A 15526-nucleotide genomic window follows, 5' to 3' on the forward strand; every position below is an offset into this window, starting at 1 on the left:
ATAATTAAAATTACAATTTACTGTAAATAGTCAAAGGCAAAGTGATAAACTGATAATAGTGCAAAACCCCAATATAATTATTATTGTAATAAATAAAGAACAAAGGTAATACAGATATTCATGAAGTAATTTATTTATGCCAAAAGGCAAGCGAAATTTATTCGTTATACAATTTAATAAACAAAAGGATTTCCTGATTAAAACCAGGAAAATCCTTCCATCTATCAACCCCAAAACACTCTTTATTCAGAAAATGAATAAAACATTTAGTTATAATAATCTTGTGATTATATCGGGATAGGATGAACAAGGACTGATGCAACTTTATCTTGTATGATCTTGTTAACAATGGTGTAGCCATCGGTTCTGTCCTTGTAGAAAACCATTATAGCGCGAGTAAGGTGGAGAATTCGATCATTCAAAGGTTTTGGGATAACATATGGTCGAAGCAATGCTTGGTTAAAGTCCTTCCATGCATCATCCACTTTCTTCTCGATAATTTGATTAACTTGTTCCTCATCTACGTCGACATGTCCCTTCATGTAGCATTGGATACACGACACAACATGAGTTCTGCTGTTTTGTTCGAACTGCAATAAAAGCACGTTTAATGTGTTAGCTTTGGCATAAACGAGCTAAGGACACCAAAAAAAATATATAAAAAGATTTGATCGAATAGGGATGTCAGTGGGACGAGTTTGGTAAAAGGTAAAAAGATTAATAATTACATACCTCGGTGCTGCCTAGGTCATTTTTAAGCCTAAAGATCACATGTGAAGCATCTACTAACGTAGGCATAGGTTCTTGGCACACCCATGCAATTCCTTCATTGGTTGCAACGGGTCCCATGCCAAGCATTGATGAAACAAACCCTAGAATTTGGGCAATCGAGATCTTAGCTACTTCTACATACTCGTCGAATCCTGGGGTGTACCTTTGGCCGCACCATTTTGCTTCTTCAAGCCATGCCTCACAAACACGGTTCATCTGCAACACATATATTTTAGACATGAACTCAAGGTGGGTTCGTTGTAACAAATAAAAAAAAAAAAAAAGTACTTGTAAGGTGTATTACGAAGTATAATATTATACGGAGTAGTATATATAAGTGACTGTTAGATAACAAACAGAGAGTGGTAATTATTGGAAAATGCACTAATTTTAATGAAAATGCAAGATAATTTTGATCCGAACATACCCGTTCTTTATAACATTCTACACCTTGTGATCTTCCTTCTTTAGCTAGTTCGTTCTCCACTTCATCTACGGTTTCAAGAAGCTTTTGATAACAACAATCAAAATATTCTGGCAATTTGGCTATGTAGCTATAGTCCCACCTAAGAAATTTAATTAACAGTATAGATTAGTACAATAAATATAAAAAAATATGTTAATTATGAATTACAAAATCATTAGAATACTATGGTAGTCATATTTCAAACGACCACTACAAAATTTTCAATTTACGGATTAATAAAATCTACAAACCTTTGAACTGCTTCAACCAGGAGTTTTAGAATGTCATAGGTACCATATGCATCAAATACGTCGTCAAAAACTTGCACAATCATGAAAATTTTGATGAATGTTTTTCTTGCAGATGAATATTCACGTTCATAATAGCATCCCAAAACCCAGAAGTAAGCCTCCACCAAACGATCTCTTACAAATGGTACCTTCGGGTAAAAATCGTTCCACCAACTAATGTAACAAATTTAATGTTAGCACAAAATCATACATACTCCTTCGGTCCGGTAATAATTGATATAATAGTACTAATGACGTTTTGACCTAATGGTAAATAATAAAGACTGGGGTTGTTGTACGGTATGCATTACCTGGAAATATCTTGGAATTCTTGTTTATGCAACAATTGGAGTAAGTTGAAATCTAACTTTGCCAATTTGACTAAAGTTTTGTTGTGAGAAGCATATTGTTCATAAAATCCTATGTAATGCTTTGACTCTAGTCGAACAAAGCCATAGTGAAGAGGTTGGTCTAGGGCATGAGTAACTTGTTCGGCCAAAGGAGAACTCAATTTCTCTACCATAAGTTTAAGATGAGTAGTAGTAAAGACGATAGCTTCGTCTAGGATTTCATCTTCATGGATACGAACATAACATGCCTCGTACAAGCTTAGGAGGCCCGGAACATCGTTGAGTATGCAATCCTTGAAGCTTCCTTTCTCATTCTTAAACTTCTTGAAAACATCTAATTGATTCACAATTAATTAGTAATCAACAATTCAAAGCTTGTCAATTTTACTAAATGTCCATTATACATTCGGATATATATTGTCTGTAAAGGTTATATATGACGCGTAGAAAAAAAAAAATTAAAGGAAGAAGATTAGTGTTTGTTACGTACCACTACACACATGATAGCCATGTTGCCTGAGGATTCGAAATCGAGCGGCAACATGGTACAAATCATCTTTGTCACATTGGTCATGGTAGTTTTCATACACTTGAACTAGAGCTTCCTCAATTTCCTTCTCTAAGTAGTATGCCAACCCAAGACGTTCGATTGCGTCGATGAAATCCAGCAGCTCCAAAGGCTTGTCAACAGTTGCAACTCTTGCAAGTAGCTCTTTCCTTACTTGCTCTTTCAGATGCTCAACTTCTTGCTCCTTTTCAAGTTGGGTTACCTATATTATAATATTATCCAATTTGTTATTTCATAGTTTTACAATTTTCATGCAATAGATAGATGTAAAAAGTTTGATTATTACTCATATAAGGTTATTCTTTTTGAGTTTGTTTACTTAAAATTAAAATAACTCGTCACTTTATGTCCCAAACAAATTTTTGAGCTAAGAAATCTATAGGATTTCAATCTTTTACGATTTTTTATTTTTATTTTTATTTTTTTTTATTTTTGACATGAAAAAGTTGATAAGAATAATATCAGGTTGCACGTTCTTATTAATTGTACAAAAATTTTAAAAGAAAAAGAAGGTTAATTAAGCTCAATGTAACCAAAAAAAACAAAAGTTAATAAGTAAAACAAAAATTACTATTGTTTTATAAATCAAATTCAACAAAAATAAGTTGCAGAGAACAAACAATGCAATAAGACCATAGTCTCATGCAAGATTATTAGCTTATACTTAAAAGACTCGACGAAGAATTAAGGATAAAGAAAACGAACATTATCGAGAGGAGTAAATTGTAAGAATTGGTCACCCCAATGGGTTGGATGAAAGTAAGCAATAGGTTGAGAAGCAGAGGTTGCACTTGCACTAGCCATCTTTTTTCAGGTCTTAAAATGGTATATATTTTTTTCTACTTGAAGTGATTATATTTGGAAAGTACTAGGTTGTGTGGTACTTTGAAGGTTAGTGCCTCATGTTTATATACAAGTAGGATTTTCAAGTGTAGAAATTTTTTATGTTATTATTACAAGGTTGAATAATCTCCTAAAGATAAGTATACAATTTCTTTGAAATTTCCAGCAACTGTTTTTGGTATAGAGAAAGGAAGTGTCATATATGCTCTTAGATTTGCGCCACCAAATTTTGAAGATGTTTGGCCGTAAATCTAAGACTCTAAGAGTAATTTTTTATTAGATACCTTAAAGGGTTTGTGTTCTAATACTATTGTCTATCTTAATTAGATTTTTAGGATGGCTGATTAGGGGTATTCTAGATTTGTGTGCTCTTCGGTTTTTTGAAAGTTCAAGCTTAAATGAATATATATATATATATATATATATATATATATATATATATATATATATATATATATATATATATATATATATATATATATATATATATATATATATATATATATATATATATATATATATATATAATATTAGCACAAGTATGAGCATAGTCAAATCTAAAATATTGTACGAGCTGTGTATTATTAGGAAAACACTCTCAATTTAGTACATTTATCACAACATTTTCGCTTTTTTAATTTGTCATCTATATATATCTTTTCTAAAACTATACAAAGTACATGATTTGAATCTGTTTACACTCATATTTCCGACAATACTATTGAAGTCATTACGATGATAATTTTCAACTTTTGGATAATTTAGTGTCAAATGTAAATCCTAAGCATGACATGGTTACCAGCGGAAAAAGAAAATAATTAGAGATCCACTCATGAGAGATTATATTTTTATCAGCGTATGATTTGTTTGTCAATTAGATTTAGTGGAAAATGATTATCTTTAATCTTATTTACGTCATCTATATATGCTTTTTTTTAGAATATTAATACTCAAGGCTCGTGCTTCAATTACAGACTACTATATAATAAGGGCAGCACAACAAAGTTGGCTATTTTTCATCCTAAATTTCTATACTGGCTGCTTGGGTGCTTTTGTTCGGTGTTCCAACATGGCTGCCTCTCGCAGTATCACACACACACAAAAAAAATAATAATAAATAAATAAATAAATAGAGTAAATAAATACTACGTATTTCGTAAGATATAAAAGATATTTGGCTGCTTTTTATTCCATAATGTTATGCCTACTTGGCTACTAGCATTTCTAGCTAGAGGTGTTAATTCGGATAATCAAATGGAGTTTGGGTCGGGTTTATTCAGGTCGGGTCTATTCAGATCGGATATGTTCGGGTCAAAAATATTCTTTTAACTTGGATCGGGTCGGGTCGGATCAGATTCGGGTCATGTTCTATTGAGTCCGGGTCAGATATGAGTCGGGTCAACTCCAGATCGGTTCATGTTCGGTTCGGATAAATTCGAATCGGGTTCAAAACGGGTTTGACCGAGTTAATTTCGGGTCAGATGAATTTGGGTCGGGTTGATTTCGGTTCGGATGATTTCGATTCGGTCAAGTTCTGTTTGATTAAGATAAGTGTTTAGGGTAAAATTACCCATGACAAATGGACCAATCCGGACCTGCCACGTGTCCACCACGTGGGCCAATCAGCGTCCGCCACTTGTCACCCTAAGAGGTCCAACATGGACTAATCAGGCCACGCCACGTGGCCTCCCATATGCCAAATAGGCAAAATGGCCACCAAGGCCCAAAGTCCGGAAGAAGCCCAATCTGCCCAGGTTGACCTAAACCTAGGATTGGCACGCTTCTCAAGGCTATAAATACTTTAATTAATCCTCATTAAAGGGGATTCAACAATTAATTACTCTCACCTAGATACCTAAACACACTGATCACTCCTCCCCTAGAGGAACCAGATCTCCCAACCTTTACTTTTCCGCACTATTCACTCCTCAAACAAGTACTAACTTGTACTAACTTGACCGTCGGAGGCGGAGCTCCCACCACCCGAAGTCTCCGTTGTTTTGCAGGTACAGGCGCACGGATCCAGTCTCGGAATTGTAACTCTCCCGTAGGACATCAAAAAACCCTGAAACAATAAGGTTGGTTCAATATTTGGTCAATTTCGATTCAAATCCTTTTTGTGTTTGTCTAGATTTTGGTCGAGTTGACCAAATTCAATATCCAAAAAAGGTCATTTTTAGACTAGATTAATTATTGAATTTTTACCTTATTATTGGGTCGATATCAAGTCATTTATGTGTCATTTCTCATATTACGTGGTTAATTATTACAAAATGCGAAGAATTAGTTTTCTCATTCAATCAATTCTTGTGTAATATTTATCTTGGAGCCAAATTTAAATTGAATAATTATCGATGACTTATCATACCTACGTACATAAGTGAGACAATTAGTAATGAACTAGTGATAGACTGATAGATTGATATATAGATGATAGTCACATAATCACATATAGTGATATAAAAAAAAAAAAAAAAAAAAAAAAAAAAAAAAAAAAAAAAACGTCCTCTTTTTAAGGTACTACTCTTCAATTGTTTAATCTCATGAGGCTACAAGTACTATTAGTTTGCTTTAATACTAATTAGATTTGTATAAGATATTTGTTAGAATTTTAGACTTTCTAACTTATTAATAATTAGTAAATTTGTAAATATATAGTAGTATAAGCACTTGAAAAAAAAGGTCAATAATAATAGGTTAGGTTTTAAATTTTGGCCGGGTTAAAATCGAATCGGTTAAAATCGGATCGGTTTAAAATCGGGTCGGGTTAATATCAGTTCGAGTTAAAACAGATCGGATAAAATCGGTTATTTGTCGGGTCCTTTTTGGATTGGGTTGAGTTTAAGTTGGGTCAAATTGGTTCAGTTTGAGTTCAAGTCGGGTCATATCGGGTTCGGGTTGAGTTCAAGTCGGGTCAAATCGGTGTTGGGTTAATAATAAGTTCAGATCAAGTTAAATTCGGATTCAAATTAAGTTCGGGTCGGTTACAGATCGGATTTCTCAGGTCAAATCGAATCGGTTACAATTCGAAACGGATGATTTTTTTCTGATCGGTTCGGTTTTGACACCTCTATTTCTAGCTTTGAAATTTTTATACTTCCTCCGTTCCAATAATATTGCAACAAGGATGAAATTGCGCATCCCAAAATACATTTTATATGTTATATATCTATAAGGACATTTTCAATTTTGCTACCACCAAAAGACAGGCATTTCAGTTTTGCTACCCCTTTAATTTTTTATTTTATTTTGCTACCACCTAAATCACAGTTGTTAAAAATTGCTACCACTTAACGGAATGGGTTAGGTTTCTGTTAATTTTATTAAAAAAAAAAAGTAAAATTTAAAAACAAAAAAAAAAAAAAAAAAAAAAAAAAAAAACCACCACCCTCAACTGCCACCCTCCCCCATCCCTTTCCTCCACCTTTGCAGCCCAACACAGTCACCACCCCAGCCAGCCCCCTCCCGTCAGCCAGCCACCCCCTTCCTCCCTGCCGGCGGCGGCGGCCAAAGCTTGGGCCAACACCGGCGACCCCACCCCAAACCCTTTCCCCAACCTACGCCACCCCTAACTCCATTGATACTCACGCACAAAGCTTAAGGAAAGGGGTAACATGTTCATTTCTTCACCAAAACGCACAAAATTAGTACCAAAACGTTCACAATGCAACACACTATCATTTGGGATCAAGAATTGCGCGAATACATTTGTGAAACAAAAACCCCTAATTCAATTTTTTTAGGGTTCTTCGCGAAAATTTTAAAGGGGGAAGGGAAGAGGGGGGTCGATTCAGGGTGGGGGAAGGGGAGGGGGACGATTCCGGTGGGGGGGATGGGGAGGTGGGGAGGGAGGGTTGGGGCAGAGATGATGGGTTGTGTTGATGGAAGGGATGGGTTGCGATGATGGGGCGTTGGGGTTGGGTTGGGGGGTTGCGTTGATGGAAGGGTTTGGGTTGCGATGATGGGGCGTTGGGGTTGGGCTGGGGGGTTGCGTTGATGGAAGGGTTTGGGTCGCCGGCAGGGGGGAGGGGGGAGGGTGGCTGACGGAAGGGGGCTGGCTGGGGTGGTGACTGTGTTGGGCTGCAAAGGTGGAGGAAAGGGAGGGGGGAGGGTGGCAGTTAAGGGTGGTGGTTTTTTTTTTATTTTTAAATTTAACTTTTTTTTTTAATAAACTTAACAGAAACCTATTCCATTCCGTTAAGTGGTAGCAATTTTTAACAACTGTGATTTAGGTGGTAGCAAAATAAAATAAAAAATTAAAGGGGTAGCAAAACTGAAATGCATGCCTTTTGGTGATAGCAAAATTGAAAAAAACACTACTAGAAAAAGGTCCATTTCAGACAGATGTGTTCTGACGGACACAAAAATCCGTCGGAAAAAGCGAAATTTCCGATGGATTTATATTCCGTCGGAAATTTCCGACGGAATTTAATTCCATCGAAAAATATTTAGTTTCCGAGGGAAAATCCGTAGGAAAATAAATACTTTCCGACGGAATTTAATTCTGTCGAAAAGCTTCCGACGGATTTTGAACCAAGTCTGACGAAATTTTGATTTTTTTTACAAAAAAAAAAAACCTAACCCTTAAACACGGAACTACCCCCTCTCCCCTCTTTCATTTTGTCATTTCAATCTCCTCTCTCTCTGCCACTCTTTCCCCTCTTTCTCTCGTTTGTCTCTCCTATCCCCTCTCCTCTTTCCTTTTCTCTTTCTCTCTCCTATCCCCTCTCCTCTTTCCTCTTCTCTTTCTCTTTTTCCCCTTCTGTGTTCATCTTTCCCTTCTCCTCTTCGCCTCCAGCCACCCAACATCATCAATAACACCACCACCGCAACAACCACCAACAACACCAAGGCCGCGTAAGAACAACATCAACATCACCGTACAACCGTCGCGTCACCTCCAGCGCCGCCGCGTCACATTCAGCCGCATCGTTAACATATCATTCTAGATCTACATTTAATTTTGGTTAGAATTAGATCTAGTTTTATTTTGTTCAAATTTTCAATGTATAACTTTTTTTTTTGAAATAATTGTATATTTAAGTTAAAATATTTGAGATAATTGTATAGTATAATTTATTTTTGTTAAATTTCGAATTTTGTGTTGATTTTAGATCTGTTTATTTAATTTTGAATAATTGCTTCTGTTTTTTATTTTATGTTTTGATTTTTTTTTTTTTTTGTGCTGAGGTGTCACGGGTTAGGGATTTTGGTGGGTAGGTGAAGATGGCTGGTTAGGGTTAAGGTGGTGGGTCTGGTAGGGTTAAGCGGGTTATTGGCGGTGGGTTAAGGTGGTGGGTTAAGGTGGTGGATCTGGTGGGGTAGGGTTAGGTGGTTTAAGGTGGTGGTTTAGGGTGGTGGGCCTGGTGGGTTAAGGGTAGGGGGATGGGCTGGTGGGTAGGGGCTTTTTTTTCTATTAAATTTTCCGACGGAAAATTCCGTCGGAAGCTTGGGTTGTTGCGACGGAATTTTCTGTCGGAAACTTGCGACGGACTTCTCAATTAAGTCAAACTTGACTCCGATAGAACATATCCATCGGAATGGACCTTTCCGACGTAATTTCCCTTAGAATATCGCGAAATTCCTACAAAAGGTAATGCAACGGTGCTGTCCGACGGAATTCCGTCGGAAATGGGCATTTCCGACGGAATTTCAGGGTTTTCCGACGGATTTTTTCTGTCGTTGATTGGCTGTTTTCTAGTAGTGAAAAATTGTAATAAGTTGATAATGTGAAAATATTTTATGAGACGAATCTAACAAGATCCCAGAGACTATATTATAAATCATAGTATATGATCAAACAAGAGTGATGAATAGTGCAAAAGTATAGTTGTTGCAATGATATTGGAACGGAGGAAGTATACACTGAGTGCAAGACTTATCCAAAGGCATTTTTTTTGTTCATTTAATATTATTTTTTCAACACGTTTTCTGTGTGGCTGGCCACACCGTGCGGTCGGGGGCCCGGGGTCACTTATTCAAGGGTTACTCGGTCAGGGATTACTCGGTCGATTAGGAGTTACCCCTAAATTAGTAATTTCAGTCATACGGTGTGGCCAGCCACATATAAAAATTTGTATATATATATATGTGGTATTTTTCGATTTGATAGGAGTTATGATTTTTTTTTTTGTGGTATTTTTCGATTTTGTTGTGTTAATTTTCATTTTCTTAGATTAATTTTCGGTTTTTTGCGTTTTTTTTTTCCGCTAAGTTTCGTTTTTTTGGGGTTATTTTTTGGTGAGGTGGTGTCCGTGGTGATGTGTAAAGATGGGATAGGGGCTGGTGTGAGTGTGGTGGAGGGTGAGTTGGTGGTTGGGGTCTGGTTGGGTGGGCTAGTGGTTCTGGGGTGGGGGCTGGTGGTGGTGCAGTTTTTTTTTTTTACTTTTTAAATAGGATTTTCATACGGAATTTTCCGGTGGAAAAATATCTGTCGGAAACGGACTTTTTCAGGCCGGAAAATGTCTTCCAATAGAAAAATTCCGTCGGAAAACTGGTTTCGACGGAAAAGAAGTCGTTTTTCCTACAAAACCTCTTTCGACAACTGCATCTAACGAAATTTTGGTCGGAAATGGGGTTTCCGACGGAAAACGGGGTGTTTCTGACGGAAAAATTCCGTCGAAAATCGCCTGTTTTCTAGTAGTGAAGATATGTTACAAACATTTCAAAAATAAAAAATTAATAATTTAAAGTGAATTATTTTATATGGTAATAGGATATCAAAATTTAAACTATCAATGTAAAACACATATATTTGTATGTGTATATGTACAATATATAATATATAATATAATATGAATTTGTATTTAAGATTTTTAAGTCATATGAAAGTTTATATAAATGTTTTTATTAATAATTTAGGATAAAAAAATCATTTACTTTTGGTTAAGAATTAATTGATTTGAACCATTTGTTGGAAAGTTTGCTCCGCCACTGCAATTAGTGGGTTGTACTTGTACCTTGGACAAAATAAGCAAATACTATTTTTATTTAATTTAATGTCAGGCGATGATGTAATTTTTCAATTAAACTATTCCGAATTTTCTTGAATATTGTTATATCGTCAGTGTTTTCACTTGAAAACTTGATGCGAGTAGAGCTTGAAAATTAAGTTAACCGAAAATGCATGTAATCAAAATTTCTATATTTGTTTTCTTGTATTCCGCAATACTTGTCGATTTGTCTTGGTATTCCATTCATACTCTCCATGAATCTCCATTATCACATTGTCTTTTTTTTTTTTGACAATGGCACAACACAAGACACTAGATATTAAAAGAAAATCAACTAAACTTAACCGACACTAGTTAGCTATAAAATGTTCACGTGCTACTTGTTCCCTGTCGAATTGTAGGATATTGCAGATCTGGAATCCCAAACCGAGGCTTTTAATCTCCCTCATGGACCAGTGAGTGGCGATGTTGTCATTCCCTGTACTTCGAAGCATGGAGATCATCACACTTGAATCCGAGTATACCATAACTTTCTTAAAATTCCTATCCCGACTCTACTGTGAAGCTTTTTTGCATGCCTCTACCTCAGCTTGAAGGGCATTAGTAGCTAAACCATAGTTTCCCCCCGCATCATGCTCACAACATGAACCATAATCTACTGTCCAACCAATACCGCACTTGTTCGTGCCTTTCTCCCACGAACCATCAATTCTAATAGTACACTCTTGCCTTATTGTATTGTCCCCTAGGACAACTTTATCCGTTCTTATCATTGCTTGAGTAAAACCCGGTGGTGGGTCTATATTATTAATTAGACTATTCAATAACATGTACTTTGGGACAACATTTCTAAAGTCCTAAATTCGCCACTGATTTTGGTTTACCCCTTCATCAATAAACAAATATTGTAGACTTCTCCTAGATTTATAATACAAGAACTACGTACTGAACTAGTAAGCTCATATTACCTTCATTTACAATTAATTAGGAAAGAAAACACTCAAAATAAAATGAGTAAATTGTATTTATGACGATTTCAACAAATGCCACTAAATTTTTTAAAAATTCAACAAATGCCATAAGTTTTCACAAATTTACCAAATGCCACCGAGCTTCTAAAAAATTCACTGAATGTCATTAATGACTAACGTCTGTTACTCCGTTAGTCATTAGGATAAATCATGACACGTGTCATGATATAATTGGTTCACTTTAATCCTTTATTTTCATTAATAAAAATAAAAAAAAAATTCTCGATTTACATGACGAAAATTACTCGGGTAAAGTTTTGTGGGTCATTTAAGCTTGGAATTATATTGGCAAAAAAAAAAACATAAATGCCCCGTTTTGTGTGTCGAAAAATATCTCGATTAGCGTGTTGTTAATTTTTTAACCGTAAAAATTGACCGGGTAAGATTATGGGAGTCATTTTGACCCTATGAGCGTCTAAATTAAGCTTATATTTGGCAAAAAAATTAACATAAATGCCGCGTTTTACAATTTTTATGGTAAAAAAATTACGATCTTAACACGCAAAACAGGGCATTTACATTATTATTTTTTTTGCCAATTCCTGGCTTATTTTGGACCCATAAATGGCTCAAATGACAACCAAAACCTTACCTGAACAATTAACATAGTTAAAAAAAAAACGACACACAAATCGAGATATTTCTCGACACACAAAACGGGGCATTTACATTATTTTTTTGCCAAATTTCGAGCTTAATTTGATCCGATTAAGGGTCAAAATGACCCCCAAAATCTTACCTGACCAATTTTCAAGGTTAGAAAATAACAACACACTAATCAAGATATTTTTCGACGCACAAAACGGGGCATTTTTTTTTTCCAATTCCGAGCTTCATTTGAACATAGAGTGTCAAAATGACCCCCAAAACTTTACCCGAGCAATTTTCATCACGAAAATCGAGAAAAAAAAAGATATTTTATTAATTAAATTAAAGGATTGAAATGAACCAATCATATCATGACACGTGTCATGATTTAATCCTAGTGATTAACAGAGTTAACGGTCGTTAGTCATTAATGGCATTCAGTGAATTTTTTAAAAGCTCGGTGACATTTGGTGAATTTGTGAAAACTTAATGATATTTGGTGAATTTTTAAAAAACTCAATGGCATTTGGTGAAATCGCCGTTGTATTTAAGTTGAGTGATGGAAACATGGAAACCTTCACTAGGGTGCACAACTCCATTTTTTTTTGTTTTCACTTTATAGCTTCCAAAAAAAACTCTAATTATATACCAGAATTCACATTGAGTCCTAGGCCAACTATAGAGTTGAGATCATAGGTCTTGCAAACTAACAAACACATATTATGCACCCGAGAACATAACTAAGGTGTTACCATTAGTTTTATCATCAAAAACATTTTTTATGTCACCAACTGTTTACACCTCGTATAATATTACTATATAACTAATTGTTGAAAAAAAAAAAATTGAGTAGCCCATTTTATTTTTTATTTTTTTTATTTTTTTTTCAACGATCCAAAAAGGAGACAAGCTCCCAACAGACTCAAGACTACAAATAAAACAAAAAGAGATTTAACTCTCTTAACCAAACTAACACAAGGACTATAACGGGGAATGGGGGTACAACTTTCATGACTTGCTATGGGATACAAATATGGGGGTTGACAGGTTCCATCATAGACGTTATCCATAAGATGATCAGAGTTTGTTCCTTTTCGCTTCTTGGACCTGCAAAAACGATACCTGGAATAAAGATTACCTTTCTTGTTCTTCTCCCTTGATATGTGTGGCCTACTATGTTTCCTCGCCGTGGCAGAGAACTTGAAGGTAGTATTGGGACAAACTGCACCTGGTCATGTTCAAAAGCCATGGGGTCATCCTCATTGGATCCGACGGATTCCACTTCAACAAAGTCAGTGGCATGATAGTCTCTTGCTAGACCTTCACTCCCATACTCGGCGCTTGAACCTTCAACGCTGTTATAAGTTAGGCCTGAAAGCATAGACTCATCTAACTTCACAACAGCAATAGTGTAGAGGACATGGTTGACCACTTTAGGGCCAGAAGAGAGGGGGGTGACCTTTTCCTTTTTGGGCTTCTTGTCTCGCTTCTTCCGGCCCGAACTCGTCTTCTTAATAGCATGGATAGAGATTTGGACCTTTGGAATCCGTATCCTTGTAAATTTTTGAATGCCTATCTTCAGTAGTCTTTTCCTTTACTCGTACAGTCATCCATGAACCCGCAAATTGGTTAAAGAAACTCAATGTCCTCCCTTCCTTCAGATTCGAATAGGACAAGAAGGAAATCTTAAGGTCTTGTTTCTTTTCATTCCATTAGAAAAACAATGGATTTTCCAAGTTCCAAAACATTTCTTGATTCCAAAGCAACATACACGTTGTGGGTATGGAACTATGGATGGGGCTCTCAACCTCCATCTCACTAGCTTGGCCCGTAGAAGGAAGGCTAGTAACATCACTCCTTTGGTCATCGCTATGAGAAACTGGGCCTTTCACTAGGCTGATAGTTGACTCACTGGTTTTCCCCTTTTTGTTGTGGTTACACTCAGTCGCAATAGAATTTTCAACACCTCTCTTACAAGCCCTCTTACCACCGGGCTTGCTTTCCTCGCAACTTAGGCCTTTCACTTTCTCCAGTTCACGGAGGATATCCTAATTATTAGGCTCTGACCTGACTGCCTTGTCAAGGTTCTCATAAGCCTCTTCCAATTGGTTAAACTTGATCTCTGCTAAAACCTTTCTGTAAAGAGATTTAGCATTGCTACCATCAAACTCGATGACTAAGGAGCAAAATTCCTTAGTTTGTTCATACTCATGGACCTTTAAGGCACAAGCTACAAGATTCAATTCCAAAGCAATAACAAGACTCCATATCAAGGCACAATCTTCCTCATTCCTTGGTAAACCAAAGCACAAAAATTTCAACCCTCTATCATACTAAGCCCCGTCACAGATAAACTCACCACGTTTATAGCATGTTACCCTCGTCCTTCAAACTCTTGGCTTGATTAAAGATATCTCGAGGGCAATTATTCTTATCAAAGTTCATAATACTTTCATCATAGTCGTCATTCAAGCGAGTAAAAACTATGGGCTTTATTTAAAGGTTGCCAATCCATAATACACCAAAAAACAAGTCTTTAAAAAACGACAATTTTATGAAATGCCACTGAGTACTTAAAAAATTCACCAAATGCCATCGTGTTTTTCAAAATTCACCAAATGCCACTGAGGTTTAGTACAATATCACCATATGCCATTTCTGATAGTTGATCGTTAGTGCCCCTTAGTTGACCCCACCACTTGCCACGTGTCACCTTCTGATTGGTCCGTTTAAAAAAAAATAATTAAAAAAACCAAAAAAATTTAAAAAAATAAAAAAAAACCACCAAATTACTGGCACCAGCCAGGCAGCACCGCCATCCCCCTTACAGCCGAAGCCAGCACCGGAAGGCGCGCCGGCGGCTGGCGGACCCCTACCCCTTACCCCGTCACGCTACCCACCCTAGCCCAAACCCCTATCCCGCGTAACTCCAGCCCCCTTCCTCCACCACCCCGAAACCACCAAATTCAAGCTCCCACCATTTTCCCCAATCAAGGCAAACGAAGGGTGAGTGACTGAGTGTCTAAGTATGATAATGCTCATCCCCAATTTGTTCGATACAACTCTACCAATCTCGAAAAATAAAAAATAAGGGTTTTTCTAAGTTATGCCCCTAAGGTAGTCGAGTTTCTAAGCTGTACCCATGCTTTTTCAAATTTCTAAGTTGTGCCCCTCAACTCACTACCATTAATGAATGGTACCCTCCTTAGGACTTCCGCGTTACCTAAAGTTAACTATAAATTTAATAAAAAGATGATAAAAGGTAAGGAAATGATAGGAGAAAGAAATCTTAGCCACCGCAACCCTAACAACAAAAATTGAAGCCACAAAATCACACTATCAATTAACTTTTAAACAACTAATAAGGGTACATTTTAGTATTGATAAGCAGTTGAAGGGCACGGCTTAGAAACTTAAAAAAACATGGGTACAACTTAGAAACCCGACTACCTTAGGGGTATAGCTCAGAAAAACCCAAAAAACAAATCTGTTCAGAGGAGAAATTGAAGTTCAAAAATATATTAATCTGTTCAACTGTTTTTTTTTTTTTTTTTTTTTGGCAAAATTAATTTGTTGTCCTTTCCTTCATCTTTTCTATGATTTCAGAAAAATAAAATAAAAAATTGAAATGTGATTTCATCACCGAAATTCCACTGTAAATTGAGC

At 36.2% G+C, this 15526-nt stretch overlaps 1 protein-coding gene across 1 annotated transcript; it reads right to left on the reverse strand.

Moving 5' to 3' along the window:
* Positions 1-50: 50 nt before the first annotated feature.
* On the reverse strand, positions 51-3389 carry LOC110729050 (probable sesquiterpene synthase). The gene is made up of 7 exons (XM_021908755.1): positions 3151-3389; positions 2368-2647; positions 1839-2211; positions 1489-1701; positions 1199-1337; positions 733-987; positions 51-590 (listed from the first exon to the last, which is right to left on the reverse strand). The coding sequence occupies exons 1-7, from the start codon at positions 3247-3249 to the stop codon at positions 288-290; spliced, it is 1662 nt and encodes a 553-aa protein (XP_021764447.1). The 5' UTR covers positions 3250-3389; the 3' UTR covers positions 51-287.
* Positions 3390-15526: the final 12137 nt, after the last annotated feature.

This window comes from Chenopodium quinoa, unplaced genomic scaffold (genome assembly GCF_001683475.1).
Source record: "Chenopodium quinoa cultivar QQ74 unplaced genomic scaffold, ASM168347v1, whole genome shotgun sequence".
NCBI classification, from domain to species: domain Eukaryota; kingdom Viridiplantae; phylum Streptophyta; class Magnoliopsida; order Caryophyllales; family Amaranthaceae; genus Chenopodium; species Chenopodium quinoa.